The sequence below is a fragment of the Humulus lupulus genome, chromosome X (genome assembly GCF_963169125.1).
Source record: "Humulus lupulus chromosome X, drHumLupu1.1, whole genome shotgun sequence".
In the NCBI taxonomy this organism is placed as follows: domain Eukaryota; kingdom Viridiplantae; phylum Streptophyta; class Magnoliopsida; order Rosales; family Cannabaceae; genus Humulus; species Humulus lupulus.
In genome coordinates, this window is record NC_084802.1 from 224030311 (window position 1) to 224049037 (window position 18727).

Here is an 18727-nt window from a genome sequence, read left to right on the forward strand (position 1 = left end):
GGTCAGGGGCAGAAGAAGTGATAGAATATACCAACAAATCATCATCATCCTCCCCCTGACAAGTAAGGATAGAGGAAGATGAAAAATATGGTGTGTTTTCCATGAAGATAACATCAATGGAGACAAGATACTTGTTGAGATTTGGACAATAACATCTATACCCTTTCTGAAGACGATAATAGCCAAGGAATACACACTTCAATGACTTAGGATCTAATTTGGTGACATTTGGACGAACATCTCGAGCAAAACAAGTACTACCAAATATCCTAGGATTAACTGGAAATAATGACTTGCTGGGAAAAAGAATTTTATACGAGATCTCAGCATTAAGAACAAAAAATGGCATGTGATTGATAAGAAAACATGCTGTAGAAACAGCATCGGCCCAAAAATATTTAGGAACATGCATTTGAAATAAGAGGGCTCGTGCAGTTTCAAGAAGATGTCTGTTTTTACGTTCTGCTACACCATTTTGGGATGCAGTATCAACGCAAGAGGTTTCATGAAGCATGCCATTAGAGACGATATAAGAATGAAATAAAGCAGATGTATATTCTTTGACATTATCACTTCGCAAAGTACGAATAGAAACATTAAATTGATTCTTAATCTCAGCACAAAATGCACAAAATATAGAAAACAACTCAGAATGATTTTTCATTAAATATAACCAAGTTACACGAGAATAATCATCAACAAAAGTAATAAAATACTTGAATCCAGGTTTAGACAAAATAGGAGAAGGACCCCAAACATCAGAATGAACTAATTCAAAAAGAACACTAGCGCGTTTATTGACTCGTGGACTCGAACTAAGACGATGGCGTTTGGCAAATTGACACGACTCACAATCTAATGAAGACACCTTACTATATTGCGGACAAAGTTTCTTGAGCAAAGGAAGAGACGGATGACCCAATCGACAATGAGCCTCAAAAGCAGAAGTGACACTCGAACAAGCAAAAGAAGTTGGTGGCGGTATGTCAAGAATATAGAGGCATCCAGATTCATGTCCTTTACCAATAATCTTCTTCGTCATAAGATCCTGAAATAAACAATGATCGGGAAAGGAATGAGATGCAACAATTAAGATTACGAGTGAGTTGACTAACAGAGAGCAATTTGAAGGATAAACTAGGTAAATGTAAGATAGATGACAAAGTAAGCAGAGGTGTAGGAGTAATAGTGCCAAATCCACGAACACAAGATGGTGACCCATCAGCTAAGGTATCTGTAGAAGTTGAGGTGTGAGAATGAAAAGTGGAAAAGAGATGGGAATTACCTGACATGTGATTTGTGGCACCAGAATCAATGACCCATTTGGAGGATGAAGAGAGAAGACATGTATTAGATTTACCTGAATCGGCAATAGCAGTGACAGAAAGAGATGACGACTTGAGTGATTCCTGATATCGTGAGAACTTGGCAAATTCATCAGCAGAAATAAGGACGGATTTATCAGTGGCATCAAATAGTATTTGCAACATTAACAGAGTGTTGTTGATTTTTAAACTGTAGCTTTCTACACTCAAACTTAGTGTGACCTGCCTTTTTACAGTAGTTGCAAATAATGCCTCCAGAATCCGGTGTTCGAGTTTCAACTCCTTGTGAACGACCTCCTTTATGCCCAGTTGGAATAGAAGATTTCCTAGGCGCATAATTATTACGACTTACCAAAGCACTATTAAGAGGAACAGAATGAGTAATTTCCGTGCGAAGAATACGACTAAAGACATCTTGTAAAGAGGAAACATCAGAACCAGAAAGAACTTGTGCTTTCGCAGAATCAAATTCAGGTGAGAGCCCTGCCAGAAAGCTCATAATAGCCATCTGCTCTCGCTGGCGTTGTTGAACCTTCACATCAGTGCTAAATGGCAGCAACATATTAAGCTCCTCATACGTCTTCTTAAAAGACATAAAGTAGTTCATTAGGGACTGATCTTGTTTCTCCACACGGTAGAATGCTTTGCACACCTCATACATACGGGAGAGATTGCCTTTTCCAGAATACAAAAATTCCAAATAATCCATTAGTTCTTTAGCAAACTCACAATGATTGATCAAACCAATTACCTTACTATCAATAGAATTCCGGATTTGAAGGAATAAGCAAGCATCCTCCCTGAGCCACGTCTGTCTTGAATCATCTTTTTCTTTAGGAGGATCATCAGTCAAGTAGTCATCTTTGTCAATACTTCGTAGATAAAGTCGAACAGTCTTACACCACTCCAAATAATTCGAACCAATCAGTTTATGGTCCGTGATTTTAGACATCACAGGAATCACATCAGATGAAACCACGGATTTCGTCTCTGATTTATTCTCAGCCATAACTTCTTAAAGAAACACAACCGAAAACACGAAAAACCAATGTAGAATCACAACAAAGATAGACTAAACCCTAATTTGTGTTTATGGACAACCCCAAAAGAAAAAAAAACCCTAATTTTGTAGCAAAATTCGAATTTTATAGACTAATGCTTTGATACCATGTAATAAGAGGTGAAGAGAATTGTATTCCCTTGTATTTCAATGAGAAATAAACATATATTTATATACAAACTAGAGAAGCTATTCTAGGAAACTATGAGAGAATAAGAAACTAATTAGTCCTAATTTATAGCTAATTTACAGTCTTGCCATGACTAGGTGGCAGAAAATGAAATTCATCATCTCACCAAAAACCTTAAGCTTGAAAAGGCAAGATATGTTGCGCTGGAGAAGAAGCTGGGGGATGCAGAGTCATACAGTAACTTTTCCCTCAAGAAGTCTGTGGAAATTGCTTTAGTTGAAACAGAGACTAATTTAAACTACAAAGAGAAGTTAAATAGACCTGATATTTGTGATTTTGACAAGGTTTTACATACTTATCCTTGTTCTGTTTGCTTCTTCGTATGGTTAAGTTCATTCCCATATTTAAATATAATATTTACGCAGCATCTATGATGTTGGAAGGCTAACGTGTCCCCGAATTTATTTATCTTCAGTCAAATGTGGATCTTTGTTATCCCAACCTTCGTCCATCTGAGTGCAATTGCACTCCCAAAACTTATGACTCCACTTCAAGACAGGATCAAGTTACATCCTCTCAGGTAAAGATGTATATTTAACTACTTTTACCGTTTCTCTTAATTCCCTATTAGCTAAATCTTTGTGGTTATTTTTTTCATTGTGTGTGCAGACAAATATAGCATATGATTCTCTTGACTTCAGGGTATCTTCGTCCAGTAGAAGTTCTGACAAGTTTGATTCTAATACTGATCAGGATCAGAGTTTTTCCCAGTTACAGGTATGTAGTCTATGTTTTCTTTTGCTTGTCCTTTTTTTTCTGAAAAAAAAAAAAAATTTTAAGTCTTATTTTTCTCCCATCCCAAATGAAGTATTTTTAAATCCATATTTCCTTGTGGATTAAATTGTTTTGCTTGTCTTGTAATTTTCAAGATTTGAATCCATTATTTTATGTCTAGGTGAAAGAAGAAGATTATCCTTCACAATTGACAGGGTTGGAATGTGTTGACAATGAGCAAATTTTTGGCACTCCTGTAAGGCAGATTCACCTTACACTTTTGTAATTCGTTTGAAGTAGTTTTGCTTGATATCCTGAAAAACCTTTTTCTCATTTTTAGGTGAGAGATTTGGTCGTTGGTATGGTTGATGATTCATCCTCTAGTGTTGAAATCTCACAGCAGAACTATCAGGTTTGACTTTTGTGATAGGACTACGGGATTTATTATGGCATTGCATATTGATACTATTTGACGTTTTCATATTTCTTGATATTTGACATAGCTACTGGACAATTTATATCAGATAAATCCAGTTGCTTCCGATAGTGAACATAATGCTGAACATTTACATGAGTCTAAGTGCCTGGGGACGGATGATGCTTGTACTAATGCATTTGTGACAGGTTTGAATTGAATAATTCTCATTTTATTTTATTTTGTTTTGTTTTGTGAGTGATTCTAGTTATACAAGTTGGCTGCTACTGCTTCTCTATTTTCTCTTGATCAATGGCATGCCATCAGGTGCCTAGATGTTTATTATTCATTTTGGTTGGAATTATTTAGTGAATCAAATTTATATATTGAATGGCCTATCATCATGCTCACATTGGCATTTAGAGAATTTCTGGCTCATAAAATGGTCTGTAATTTTAGTTTTTCTTCTTAAAACATGGTTTCGTGTACTCTATCTATTTTGCTCTCTTTAACGTTTTATTTATTATTATATTATATGGGATGGGTTCAATGAAACATTGTTTTTTACACTAAATTTAGACCCTTAGATCAAACCAAATCCAAGGGCTAAGATTACAACACAAGTTAGAAGGAAAAAACAAAACTTAAAAAATTCATTGCCTCTCCCTACCATCAGGCTTCCTATAGCTGGCTGTTCATCAACTCTCATCTTCCTTCCCACTGCTGTCCATCGCCGTCTAACACTGTCGTCGTCAGTCATTGTGCTGCCGGCTTCTATCACAAACAGGAGTTACCTCTTCTCACATTATCCCCATCTCTAAATTACCTTCTTCCAATTCCATCACTTTTTTCAATCCATGGTTTCTCCTCTCATTTTTGGCTTTGGTGAAGTTATCCTCAACCACATTCTGTACTAACAAAATCTATTCAGAACTTTTGCCAACCTTATCATTTATAGACCTTAAATGAGAAACTTCACTACTATTTCCTTTTAAAAAAGATTCGAATGCATAGCTTTTGTGTATGAATGAGTCTCAATGACATTCCACTTTGCGACATGTTTAAAACTAGGCCAACTCAAGTGTATCAAATCACATTTTGCTACCATAATATATATAATTTTGATTAACAATCCAAGTGATAGGTTTATGCAAGAGGTCAAATAGAGAAATAAGTATGCGACTCACACAGTGGCGGCAAATGGTGATGGACTGCGGTCAGGGAAAATAGGAGTAGTTGATCACTGTTGATGAATGGCTGGTTGTAGGAAGAGCAGTGGAAGAGAGAGTCAATAAATTTATAGGTTTTGTTTTTTTTCCTTCTAACTTATGTTTAATCCTAGTCCTTGGTTTTGGTTTGATCTAAGGGTCTAAATTTAGTGTAAAAAACAATGTCTATTGAACACATTCCATATCATATGTATTATTGTAAGGGAAATTTCAGTTTGTATGCTTGATAAATACTATAATTTTTAAAAAATGTTAGGCATATTAAAGATTTCAAAATAATGCTACTTTTTAGCACTTTACCCAAAATACCCTTACCATTTTCTCACTTTTCACATTTCATTTCTCTCTTCTCTCTTCTCTCTTCTCTCATCCCTCTCTCTTTCTCTTATTTCACTCTCACCTCAAAACACCACCAACACCACCACCATACTAAATATTGTATTTCGAACGGATCTGAGCATGATTTTTGAGTTTTTTTTTTCAGATCTAAAACTCCGAAATCTGCAGAAAATTGACCTTGCTCGATGGTGGTTCGATGGTGCTCGATGTTAGCTCGATGAGACCTTCAAAATCATGATTTTTCATGAAAAAATGACTTTGCTCGATGGTAGCTCGATAGTGGCTTGATGGTGCTCGATGTAATTCTTGCAAGAGACATAATTTTTCACTCGGGTGTCCGTTTGGGGTGATATTTTTTTTTGATTTTGGGTATTTTTTCAAGATCTACACGTTTGACATATTCATATGCACATTTGTGAAGTGTAACACTTGTAAAAAATACAAAAGTGCAAACATACCTTATGTTTAAGACATCATTTGGTATATTTTTAAGTTTTAAACTTCCCAAATGTGCATATGAGTATGTTAAACGTGTAGATTTTGAAAAAATATTCAAAATAAAAAAAATCACCCAAACAGATACCCAAGTGAAAAATTATGTCTCTTGCAAGAATCACATTGAGCACCATCGAGCATCATCGAGCCATAATTGAATCACCATCGAACAAAGTCGTTTTTTCATGATCAATCTCGATTTTGAAGGCCCCATCGAGCTGGCATTGAGCACTATCGAGCAACCATTCGCTCTTCAAGATTGAGATTTTCATGAAAAAAACGACTTTGCTCGATAGTGGTTTGATAATAGCTCGATGGTGCTCGATGTGATTCTTGCAAGAGACATAATTTTTCACTCGAGTGTCCGTTTGGGGTGATTTTTTCTTAATTTTGAGTATTTTTTAAAGATCTACATGTTGGACATGCTCATATGCACATTTGTAAAGTTTAAAACTTTAAAATATACCAAAAGATATCTTAAACATGAGGTATGTTTGCACTTTTGTATTTTTTACAAGTGTTACACTTCACAAATGTGTATATGAACATGTCAAACGTGTAGATTTTGAAAAAATACCCAAAATAAAAAAAAAATCACCCCAAACGGACACCAGAGTGAAAAATTATGTCTTTTGCAAGAATCAAATCGAGCCACTATCGAGCTACCATTGAGCAAAGTCATTTTTTCATGAAAAATTATGATTTTGAAGGTCCCATCGAGCACCATCGAGCAATGTCGATTTTTTGCAGATTTTAGAGTTTTAGATCTGAAAAAAATCATAAAAAGAACTCAAAAATCATGCCCAAATCTGTTCGAAATACAATATTTAGTGTGGTGGATGCATTGGTGGTGTTGTGAGGTGAGAGAGAGAGAGAGAGAAAGGAAAGAGGGAAGAAAGAAAAGAGAAATGAGAAGTTAAAAGTGAGAAGGAAATAGTAAGGACATTTTGGGTAAAGTGCCAAAAAGTAGTATTATTTTGAAATCTTTAATATGCTTAGCATTTTTTTTTAATTATAAACTTTATCAAGCATGCAAATTGAAATTTTCCTATTGTAATTGTTCAATTTTATTGCATTTCTAGATTTTTATGGATTTTTTTTTTTATATTTTTAGACAAATATTTATAATATTTTTTAATTTTCTTGAAATTTCCATCGATATCGAAAATATCTATTTTCATAAAATTATAGTGTCGATATTTCCATCGACACTGATATTTTCTTTCTTGGTTCTGGTATATAGTTGGTTCTTGATTTTGGAAGGCATTCATTTATTGCTCATGATTTTTTCGACATGCCCTGATTTGTTTTTTTTTTACCATTTGATGAGCACATAGTTTTGTTGTTGTCACTTTTTTATGGACTTGATACCAATTTTCCAACATGAATTTTCAGATACATGTCCTGTATCTTAGGATTTTTGATTTAACCTTTTGGAATTCAGATCTTACAGTAAACTCTTCACAGTCACCTGTCATGCATAGAGAGGGCAACTGTTCATCAGTGGAGTTGGACCACTTGGTTAATGAGGAAGAACAGGTTAGAATATGATGGAGTTTCTTTTGGTTTCAATTTCATACTGCTCAAGTTTTCTACTAAAGTTTCTTAATTAGATGCTATTTTGCAAACGAATGAACCTATGAATTGGTTTTGAATAGCAAGATTGTTAAATTTTGAATAGCGTTTATGATGATATGTGATGGAGACTTTTTATGTTTACTTATTTATGATTTGGTTTCTGATAGGATCTCCCTACCAAACCAATTAGAACAGAAACAATAGAGCATGAAATGAATAGAAACTCAACTCAATTGTATTAGAAAATAGTCAGGATTTCGAGAGTTTGACTCTCTACCAAACGAGTACAATTCACTCAAATTCTCCCCACTTTACACAATTCCCTTCTCTTAGTATTTATTCTACTCTCTCTAGCACACTAAGTGCATACTACACCTTACACAAACATGAACCTATGAATTGGTTTTGAATAACAAGATTGTTAAATTTTGAATAGCGTTTATGATGATATGTGATGGAGACTTTTTATGTTTATTTATTTATGATCTGGTTTTTGATAGGATCTCTGCCAAACAATTAGAACAGAAACAATAGAGCATGAAATGAATAGAAACAATAGAGCATCAATTAGAATATAAACACTACGTGCATACTACACCTTACACAACCCCCCCAACCCACCCTAAAGCCGGCAAGTTAGTCCACTGAATTAGTGCCTGTGGTTGAATCTTGTGTGTTCCATGGCAAACATCCAACACTCTCTCAGGTTCAAGAGACTACTCCATTTCGGCTGTCAAATCCGGGGGCAAGTCAGAAGCTTGTTGATGAGGTCCCAAAGCAACTCGTAGTAAGGAGACATGAAAAACAGGATGTATAGCTGTGTCTGGAGGCATTTGCAGACGATAGGCCACGGTACCCACACGAGCCACCACTAGAAAAGGACCGAAGAATTGAGGTGCAAACTTCTCATTCTTGGGTTTAGCCAACGATTTCTGCTGATACGGATGAAGTTTCACATACACCAAATCTCCTACTACAAAGTGTACATCTCTTCTCTTCCGATTGGCCTGGGATTTCATCTTATGTTGGGCTCGTTTTAGATTCATTTTCAGTAGCTCCGACACATCATCACGAGCTCTTAGTTGCTGCTCAACTGCTGAAACGATAGTGGTGTTGTGATCAAGGCGAACTAATGGTGGGGGGTCACGATGGTACATGACCCTAAAGGGAGTCATTCCCGTAGAGGTGTGGTACGAAGTATTGTACCAAAACTCATTCCAAGGTAACCAATGTGCCCATTGTTTGGGCTTAGAACTCACAAAGCATCGAAGGTAAGTTTCTAGGCAGCGATTAACCACCTCGGTTTGTCCATCTGTCTGTGGATGATACATGGTGCTGTGCTTCAAAACAGTTCCTTGTAGATGAAAAATCTCCTTCCAAAACAAGTTGAGAAAAGTCTTGTCACGCTTGGACACTATGAAACGAGGAATGCCATGAAGTTTGACGATCTCTCGAACAAACACCGTAGCCACTGTCATAGTTGAGAATGGATGCCTCTGAGGAATGAAATGTCCTTACTTACTCAGACGATCTACCACCACAAAGATTGAGTCAAATCCATTGGAAAGAGGCAGCCCTTCGATGAAGTCTAAAATTTGTAAGAGAAAATTTGTTTATCTTATTTTTGTATGTATAATCGGTAAAACACAAGCCTATTTATAATGTGTACACTCCTAATCCTCTTAATTACAGAATAAACAACAAATCACAAAGATAGCTACAAATCATCTAAATAAGGAAGCTACTAATTTACAGCTATAACCAAATCGTGATTTGATTTTCACTTATTTGTCAACACCCCCCTCAAGCTGGACTGCAAATATTGACGAGTCCAAGCTTGTTTACTATAAAATCAAACACTTGTTCGGATAACCCCATGAGGATATCGGCCAACTGTTGATCCGTCTGTACATATTGATGCTGATAATTCCTCCATCAATCTTTTCTTTAATAAAGTGATGGTCTACTTCAACGTGTTTAGTTCTGTCATTATGTATAGGGTTATGTGTAATACTGATGGTAGACTGATTATCACAGTAGAGCTGAATGGGAGCTTCATATTCAATATTCAATTCCCCTAATAGGCGTTTGATCCATATTGCTTCGCACACTCCATGGGCCATGGATCTATACTTGACTTCTGTGCTATTTCTTACAACAACTGTTTGTTTTTTACTTCGCCATGTCGCTACATTTCCCCATACAATTGTGCAATACCCAGATGTTGACTTTCTATCATCAACTGACCCAGCTCAATTTGCATTTGTGAATATTTCAACATTCCTCTCAATTGTCTTTTTGAATAAAAGACCTTTTCTTGGTGTCTGTTTGAGATACCTAAGAATTCTGTATGCTGCATTGAGATGTCCTTGACATGGATCATGCATATATTGACTGACCAGACTTACTGCGAAGGCAATATCAGGTCTGGAATGTGAGAGGTAGATAAGCTTTCCTACTAGTTGTTGGTACCTTCCTTTGTCAACTAAACTTCCTTCAAACATTTTTCTCATCTCCGAGCTCGATTGGAGTTTTGCTGGGTTTACTGCCAAGCATTCCTGTTTCATTTAAGAGATCCAGAGGGTATTGTCTTTGAGATACAAAAATCCCTCTTTTACTCCTAGCAAATTCCATTCTTAGAAAATACTTGAGTGCTCCCAGATCCTTGACTTCGAACTCTGTTGCCAACATTTCTTTGATCAGAATCATCTCTTTAGTATGGTTGCCAGTGACGATGATATCATCAGCATACACAATCAGTATTGACATTTTTTCTTTTTCTGAGTGTTTGATGAAGAGGGTATGGTCTGTTTGGCCTTGCATATATCCTAGTCCCTTAACTACTTTTAGGAACCGATTGAACCATGCTCGAAGGGATTTGTTTTAGACCGTAGAGAGATTTGTTTATCTTGCAAACTCTGGTTGTATTAGGAGATTCTTCAAAACTCGAGGTTGACTCGTGTACACTTCTTCTTTTAGTTCTCCATTCAAGAATGCATTTTTTACATAAGTTGATGCAACTCTCAATCCAGGTTGACAGCTAGCGAGAGCAATACTCTGATAGTATTGAGTTTGGCAACTGGGGCGAAGGTTTCAGTGTAGTCAATTCCATAGGTTTGAGTAAAACCTTTGGCAACTAACCGTGCTTTGTACTTTTCAATAGATCCATTTGCATTGTATTTGACTGTGAATACCCATTTGCACCTTTTTACTTTCTTGTCAGGTGGTAACTCCACTAATCTCCAAGTTCTATTCTACTCAAGTGCTTTTATCTCTTCAAGAATTGCTGTCTTCCATTGAGGAGTACCAAGTGCTTCATTGATATTCCTGGGAATCACAACATCTGACAGACTAGAGGTAAAATCTCTAAATGGAGATGATAATTTGGCATAAGAGATAAGTTTTGAAATAGGATGTTGGGTACAAGATCAAGTTCCTTTCCTTAATGCAATAGGAATATCTAGATTTGACTAAGTGTTTGAGGAAAGTTTACTTGGAACATGAGGGAAGTGGTTTTATCACCGGATCGGGCTCTTGACTATGATAAGGATTTGTTACTTGTTTACTTCTTTCTCTTTTGGTATACACCCGTATTTCTTTCTGTATGTTTTGATCTTGAGGAGCAGGAGAAGGTGGATGATTTTGAGAAGCAAGAAAAGATGGATGATCTTGAAAATTCTCCTTATTAAACTCCCACCTCGCTTCAAAGGGAGCACATCCATCACGTGCAAGAAGCTCAGTGGTCGTGGGGTTTAGAATATCCCTTAGACACTTCAGAGGGAGCACATCCATGGTGTTTGGAAAGCGGAAGAAAAATTACCAGAATGTGCACTAGACTTGGGTTTCATGGAGGATTGACTGAGGAGTGTGTATAAATGTTTGAGTTGTTCCAGATTGAATGAAGGGGCAGTAGGACCACCCAGATTGGTACCACTCGCAGTCTGAGTCTGATAGGCTTTTCTGTCATTCGGGAGTCAATTCTCAACTCATTTATCTGCTTTTTGAGCCACGTTCCTTCTCATATACCTAAGGCGAAAGCACGATATTCTGACTCTGCATTACTCCTTGAGACCACATAATGCTTTTTGCTGCGCCAAGTGACTAAATTACCTCATGCATAGGTGCAATAACCGCTGGTTGATCGTCTATCGGTCAGCTCTCCAGTCCAACTAGAATTTGTGTAGACTTCTAACTCTCGATTGTTGTGTTTTCTGAAGTGTTAACTGAGAAATGGTGTCATTTTCAAATATCGTAGAATACGACGAATTGCTTCCAAGTGCTCCTCGAAAGGATTGTGCATATGTTGGCTTACTATGCTGACAGAGAAAGCGATATTAGGTCTAGTTTGAGAGAGATAGATTAGTTTCCCCACTAATCTTTGATAACTCCCCCTCTCTTCTGGAGTTGAATCCTCACTTCGAATTGCTTTCAAGTTTGGATCCATTGGAGTTCCAACAGGCTTACTCCCAATTATTCTAGTTTCTTTTAAAAGGTCTAGAATATACTTTCGTTGAGATATAACAATTCCATATTTGGATCGGGCTACTTCCATTCCAAAAAAGTATTTGAGGGGTCCTAAATCTTTGATTTCAAACTCCGAGGCAAGAAGTCTTTTGAGATATGAAATTTCGCATGAATCGTCTCCAGTTAGGATTATGTCATCCACATAGACAATGAGAATTGCCAGCTTCCCTGTTGAAGAGAACTTAACAAACACGGTATGATCAGCCTGGCTTTGAGTATATCCATGTTTAATAACTAACTTTGCAAATCTATCAAACCATGCCCGAGGTGACTGTTTCAAGCCATAAAGTGATTTGAGAAGTTTGCACACTACTCGATCACTGGAGTATTTTTTCATCCCTGGTGGAATTTCCATATAGACTTCTTCTTCAAGTTCCTTATTCAAGAAGGCATTTTTACATCCAACTAATACGAGGGCCAATCACAATTTACAGCAAGTAAAAGGCCAACTATCTAATAAAGGTCGTGGTTAAGTTAACTCAGCATCCAAACAAATTAGTGCTGCAATCTCCCTTGATTTTTTTGCATGCTCAAGGAACATGGTTGAATAGCATACACAGTAACTAGAGAAAGATGGATTCCCATGGCCCCTATGGTCATGGGAGAGATAGTAAGAACATTCCCCATAATCCCACTGGTTTTGGGAAGAAAAAGCTCATTTTTCCCACTGGAATTTGACGATAAAACGTTACTGTAATTGACAACTCAAGTAACGGTCTCAAACGTTATTGGGGTTTCAATACAAAACATAAGGTTTTCATGGGGTCTCTGACCTTTGATGGAGGGGATGTTCGGCTGTGTGAAAAAACGAGGGTGTCAGGTTACGAGATTAGGCTGACTCTAGAAGGCGCAAGATGGTTGATTGATAAAGATAAGGAGCTTGTCGTCCTTGAAGGACGATAAAAGGAAAGGCTTTAAGAGATCATTTTGAAACAATGTTCAGTCTGTGATTATTGAATGTTATAGGAATATCAGAGGAGTTTTCCTCAAAGTTTCAACGCTAAAGAATAACACTGTAAGATGTGTTATAATACTTGATGAGGGATGGGAATCTTGTTGGATGGAGTTGAACTTTTGCCTAGACGGGGTTGTTGGAAAACAGGCCAGGAGTTCGCAGAAGAGAGGTTATCTGGATAACAGGGTCTCTAAAAAGTCTTGGGCTGATGTGGTATCTGGAAAGGGAGGGGGTGAGGGCAACGACAGTAACAGGATTCATACAAGTAGAGGGTTTTCGTGTAAGAAGGGTCATGCTGTGATGTTGTTTCAAAGCGCTAGTCAGCCCTCTTGGATGCGTATCTTGGGAGGTTTACAGAGGGATTTAGGATTAAATGTCAATTTGTCTCAAATGTCCGATGATAGAGGTATACTCTGGTGTCCCAGTGAAGCATTACAACAGGACCTTATTTCTAGAAGGGAGATCATTTTTTTAGGTGATGCAAAATTGTCTGTAGCCCCTTGGAGTTGGAGGAAACAGGAGGAAGCAAGAAAAGTAAGTTGTCATCACAGTTGGATTGGGGTTGATGGTATCCCATTGAACATCTGGAACTTCCATGTATTTAAGGTTATAGGCTCTTTTTGTGGAGGTTTGCTGGCTGTGGATAGAAGGACGTCAGAGATGAAGGATGTATCTTGTGCTCGGCTGAGACTGGTAGGAGATTCTCAAGGTTTCATTCCTGCTAATATTAATCTGCCCTATGATGGAAGTTTTATGTCCCTAAGATTATTCAAGTTAGGAGATCTTAATAATCAGATAACTAGTGGTGGAGGCTATAGAAGTTTGTGAGAGAAATTTTATTTTTTATTTTCTGTATATTCATCAGTAAATTACAGCCCTATTTATAGAGATTATACACCTAATCTCCTTAATTACAGAATAAACTACATATCACACAGATAATTACAAATCTTCTAAATAAGGAAACTATAAATTTACGGCTATAATCAAATCACAGGATTTGATTTTCTCTAATCTGTCAACACTCCCCCTTAAGTTGGATTGTAAATATTGATGAGTCCAAGCTTGTTTACTAGAAAATCAAATACTCGTTCGGATAACCCTTTTGTGAGAATATCAGCCTACTGTTGATTTGATGTTGATAGTTCCTCCATTAATCTTCTCTTTAATAAAGTGTCGGTACACTTCAACATGTTTAGTTCTGTCATGATGTATAGGGTTATGGGCAATACTGATGGTAGACTGATTATCACAGTAGAGCTGAATGGGGGTTCATATTCAATCTTCAATTCCCCTAATAGGCGTTTAATCTATATTGCTTTGCACACTCCATGGGCCATGGCTCTATACTCGGCTTCTGCACTACTTCTTGCAACCACTGTTTGTTTTTTACTCCGCCATGTCACCACATTTCCCCATATAAGTGCAATACCCAGATGTAGATTTTTTATCATCAACTGACCCAACCCAATCTGCATCTGTGATACTTCGACCTTCCTCTCAGTTGTCTTTTTGAAGAAAAGACCTTTCCTTGGTGTTTGCTTTAAATACCTCTGAATTCTATATACTGCATTGAGATGTTCTTGACATGGATCATGCGTATGTTGACTGACCAAACTTGTTGCAAAAGTAATATCAGGTCTGGTATGTGAGAGATAGATAAGCTTCCCGACTAGATGTTGGTACCTTCCTTTGTCAACTGAACTTCCTTCAAACATTTTTCTCGTCTCTGAGCTTAATTGGAGTTTTGCTGGGTTTACTGCCAAGCATTCCTGTTTCATTTAGGAGATCAAGAGTGTATTTTCTTTGAGAAACTGAAATTCCTCTTTTGCTCTTGGCAAATTCCATTCCTAGAAAATACTTGAGTGCGCCAAGATTCTTGACGTCAAATTCTTTTGCCAACATTTCTTCGATCGAAAACATTTCTTCAGTGTGGTTTTCAATGGCAATGATATCATCAACATACACAATTAGTAGTGATATTTTTCCAATTTCCAAGTGTTAGATGAAGAGGGTATGATTTGTTTGACCTTGCATGTATTCGAGTCCCTTGACTGCTTTCAGGAACCGATTGAACCATGCTCGAGGAGATTGTTTTAGACCAAAGAGAGATTTGTTTAGCTTGCATACTTTCGTTGTATTGGGAGATTCTTCAAAACTCGGGAGCTGACTCATGTATACTTCTTCTTCCAATTCTCCATTTAAGAAGACATTTTTTACATAAAGTTGCTGTAACTCCCAATCCAAGTTGACTGCCAGCGAGAGCAATACTTTGATAGTATTGAGTGTGGCAACTGGGGCGAAGGTTTCAGTGTAGTCAATTCCATAGGTTTGAGCAAAACCTTTGGCAACTAATCGTGCTTTGTACCTCTCAATAGATCCATTTGCATTGTATTTGACCGTGAATACCCATTTGCACCCTATTACTTTCTTGTCTGGTGGTAACTCCACCAGTCTCCAAGTTCCATTCAGCTCAAGGGCTTTTATTTCTTCGAGAACTGCTGTCTTCCATTGAGGAGTACCAAGTGCTTCATTAATATTCCTGGGAATCACAACATTTGACAAGACTAGAGATAAAAGCTCTAAATGGAGATGATAATTTTGCATAAGAGATGAATTTTGAAATAGGGTGTTGGGTACAAGATCGAGTTCCTTTCCTTAATGCAATAGGAATATCTAGATCTAACTGAGTGTTGGGGGGAAGTTTGCCTGGATCATCTGAGGGAAGTGGTTTTATCACCGGTCGAATTCTTGATTGTGATATGGATTTGTTACTTGTTTATTTCTTTCTCTTCTAGTATACACCCATATTTCTTTGTTTATGTGAGAAGCAGGAGGAGATGGATGATCTTGAGAAGCAGAAGAAGATGGGTGATCTTGAGGAGTATTTGACTTTGAAGGGAATGAAGTATCTAGGGGTATTTGTAAACCCCACGACCACTGAGCTTCTTGCTCTTGAGATTGGTGGTATAATTTGTGTTTATGAGTGTTTTGGTGGATATGTTGTCGAAGCTTTCACATCAACAATTAGGTGCATATAGTGTGTTATCATCTCTTTGATCATTCAATAACAATTCTCAGATATCCGTAGTATTGTAGAGATGAGAGTGCACCATAACTCTATTGGTTATGGGAAGAAAAATGTCATTTTCCCCACTGGATCTGGACAAAAAATAGGATCGGAGGCACCTAGGTCGTTTTCTAGTCCTAGGTATTGGAGTTTTAGGATGGCTCATAAGGTTTTCATGTTGACCCTATCCAGGGATGGTGGATCAATTTGGATTTGTGAGAGGACTAGATTTACAGGTTATGAGATTTCTTTATCGCTAGACACAGCCATTTGGCTCTTAGAAGAGGTGGAATGGATGATTGGTGCTAAGGAATATCTTAGGGCAGATCGGAGGACATTTAGGAACAACTCCATGAGATTGTTGTTGGAATGCTTTCAGAATGTTAGAGGAGTCTTCTTGAAATTATTTGATCTTAAACATAGTGCTATTGAGTCAATCATAGTTCCTGAGGAGGGGTTTGCCAAGGGCTGGAAAGATTTAGCGGCTTGCTTGAATAATTTGGTTAGGAGAAAAGGTACTAATCCTCATATGGCAACTAGTCGGAAGGTGGACAGATCGACTTCTTGGCCTTCCATAGTTAAGAGGAATTTACAATCTGGTTCCTTAATGGAGGAGTCGATTTTAGGAGGGAAGGTAGTGGATGCTAAAGGTGCGAAGACGTCATTAGGGGAGACGGAAGTGGAGGAGAAGGGGAGAAACCAGTCATGGGGGGCGATTTGCTATTCTCTTGTTCAGAGAGGATTGTCGACTCCCGTGGTCTGTGGTTCAAATTGGAGTACAACAATGGTGGGGGAAAAATCTGAGCTCTTCCAGTTTTTCAGAAGACAGAGTTGTCATTTGGCACGCTAATGAGAGGGAGAAAGAGTCTCTGGTCTCTTTTGGTATGGTATTCATTCTGGCAATCACTCCAGTAACATTCATCATATGGAGTTGGAGGAATCAAACGCTGGATAGGAAACTCATGCAGAAATGAATGGATAGGTGTTGAAGGAATTCCGTTGAGCATTTGGAATGTTCATGTGTTTAAGGTGATAGGTTCCATCTGTGGAGGCTTATTAGAAATTGATAAAAACACTTTACAGGGGAAGAATTTGAATTGTGCTCAACTGAGAGTTGTTGGGGATACTTCTGGGTTCATTCCCAAGAGAAAAAATCTTCCGTATGAGGGTGATACATTAACTTTGTGTCTGTCTAGGTATCAGGAGAGTGATGGGAAGGAGGCCAAAAGTTTAAGGAAAGTCTGGATGAGGAAATCGTCGAGGAAGAAGACGATTGGGGTTGAAGATACGGCTGGCATCCGATCGGCGGGGGAAGGGGCGTCTGGGGGTGAAAGAATAGGGGCCTGAAAGGTTTGCAAGGAGTTGTTGGGTCGTGGCACGGCAGTCGTCGGTGACAAGCTGGAGAACCATTATGGGCATTTATCTGCTCCTGTTTTTTCGAAAGTCAATCAGAATTCAATGGCGATTGATTCCCGAAATTCTTGTCTACCTTTAAAGAGAATTTATAATAGAATGCTGGCAGATCTCTTGGTCAAAGAAAGTCGAATGGCTTCTACGTGTTCTGGCTATAAAAATGAGGATAGTTTTTTTTCTTCCATGTGTTATGGGAAAGGAAAAAGTTGTTTGTCAAACACGTGCAAGGTTGGGATAGTTAAGGTCTCCTTCTTCGTTAATTGGTTGGGCTGGGCTTTTATTTTGGAGAGTGGGCATTGCTCATTAAAAGTGGATGTTAGCTCTACTAGGACTCTTCAATCCAAGATGGGAAACTAAGGCTTTGGGCCAACGTGCTTTGGGTTGGCCCAGTTCAGGATTGGGAACCACTCAGGGGTCAGACCAAAGCCACGTGATAGTTTTTTAAAAGGAGATATCAAATTTTGGGATGATCCGATTCTGCAAACTCCTCTTAGAAAGCACGACGTTTTGGTTGAACATATAGAGGAGGATGAATTGAAGTTAAAAGCAGAGAAGTCTACGTGGAAAGTGTATTCTCGAAAGCCTACTCATAATTGTGCAGTAAACAACTTTCTGGTAGAAGAACAGGGAGAGGGGGCAATTTTCAATGATATTGCTCTGGAAGAGGATGAGTTTATTTTTCTAGTGCTTGATGAGCTTGATTTGGGTAGCTCGGAAGAGGAAGTTGAGGATGTTGATTTTGAAGGTGAGAAGAGGGAGGAGGATAGTATGGATCGGGGGAGTAGTCTGTGGAATGAAGAAACTATGGTCGGAGACCAACAATTTTGTGATTTGAAAAAGGGTGAAGGCGAGAGATAGTGTTTGGACCTGGCCAAGTCTTTCATTGTCAAGGAAGGGGTTCCTAAGCAAGGGGAGCGAGGGGATTATAGTAGTGTTATGAGTTTGGAAGAGGTTTATTTGAATGAGTCTTCCCGACTTCTTAAGGTCATGGATTCATTAGGTATATCGGTATATCCAAATGATTTGAAGTAGGAGAAAGGAGATTTCTTTAGTTTATCTTAGAAAAGGCATCGTGAATTACGGAAATTGAGCTTCAATGTTAATTATGAGAAGAGAAAGAAGAGAGGTGCGGGATGCCGTAGTGATTTATGAAGATTCTGTCTTGGAACGTGAAGGGGTGCAGCAACAAAGAAAAACAGAGGGCGATTAAAGAAACTATTTGCAAAGTTAGTCCAGATGTTATCGTTCTTGAAGAAGTAAAAAAGGAAACAATAGATAGAAGATTTGTGGGAAGTATTTGGCAATCTAGGTTCAGAGCATGGGTTTATCAGCAAGCTTCTGGTTGATCGGGAGTGACTTTAGTGGCTTGGGAAGGCTTCGGGTCCCGATGGATTCTCTTTGGCTTTCTATCAGGATAACT

General features: G+C 38.0%; 1 protein-coding gene across 3 annotated transcripts in view; it reads left to right on the top strand.

Annotated features, from left to right (window-relative positions):
• The window catches only part of LOC133806205 (kinesin-like protein KIN-6), a 58784-nt gene that overhangs the window by 5862 nt on the left and 34195 nt on the right, over window positions 1-18727 (top strand). Inside the window, exons 13-19 of one of the 3 annotated variants that reach the window (XM_062244330.1) lie at window positions 2653-2859; window positions 2991-3095; window positions 3185-3292; window positions 3471-3545; window positions 3630-3701; window positions 3793-3913; window positions 7212-7306. In XM_062244330.1, coding sequence (XP_062100314.1) covers window positions 2653-2859; window positions 2991-3095; window positions 3185-3292; window positions 3471-3545; window positions 3630-3701; window positions 3793-3913; window positions 7212-7306 — 783 coding nt within the window. The remainder of the gene's footprint in view (window positions 1-2652; window positions 2860-2990; window positions 3096-3184; window positions 3293-3470; window positions 3546-3629; window positions 3702-3792; window positions 3914-7211; window positions 7307-18727) is intronic. The other 2 variants (XM_062244331.1, XM_062244332.1) reach the window with 2 other exon arrangements.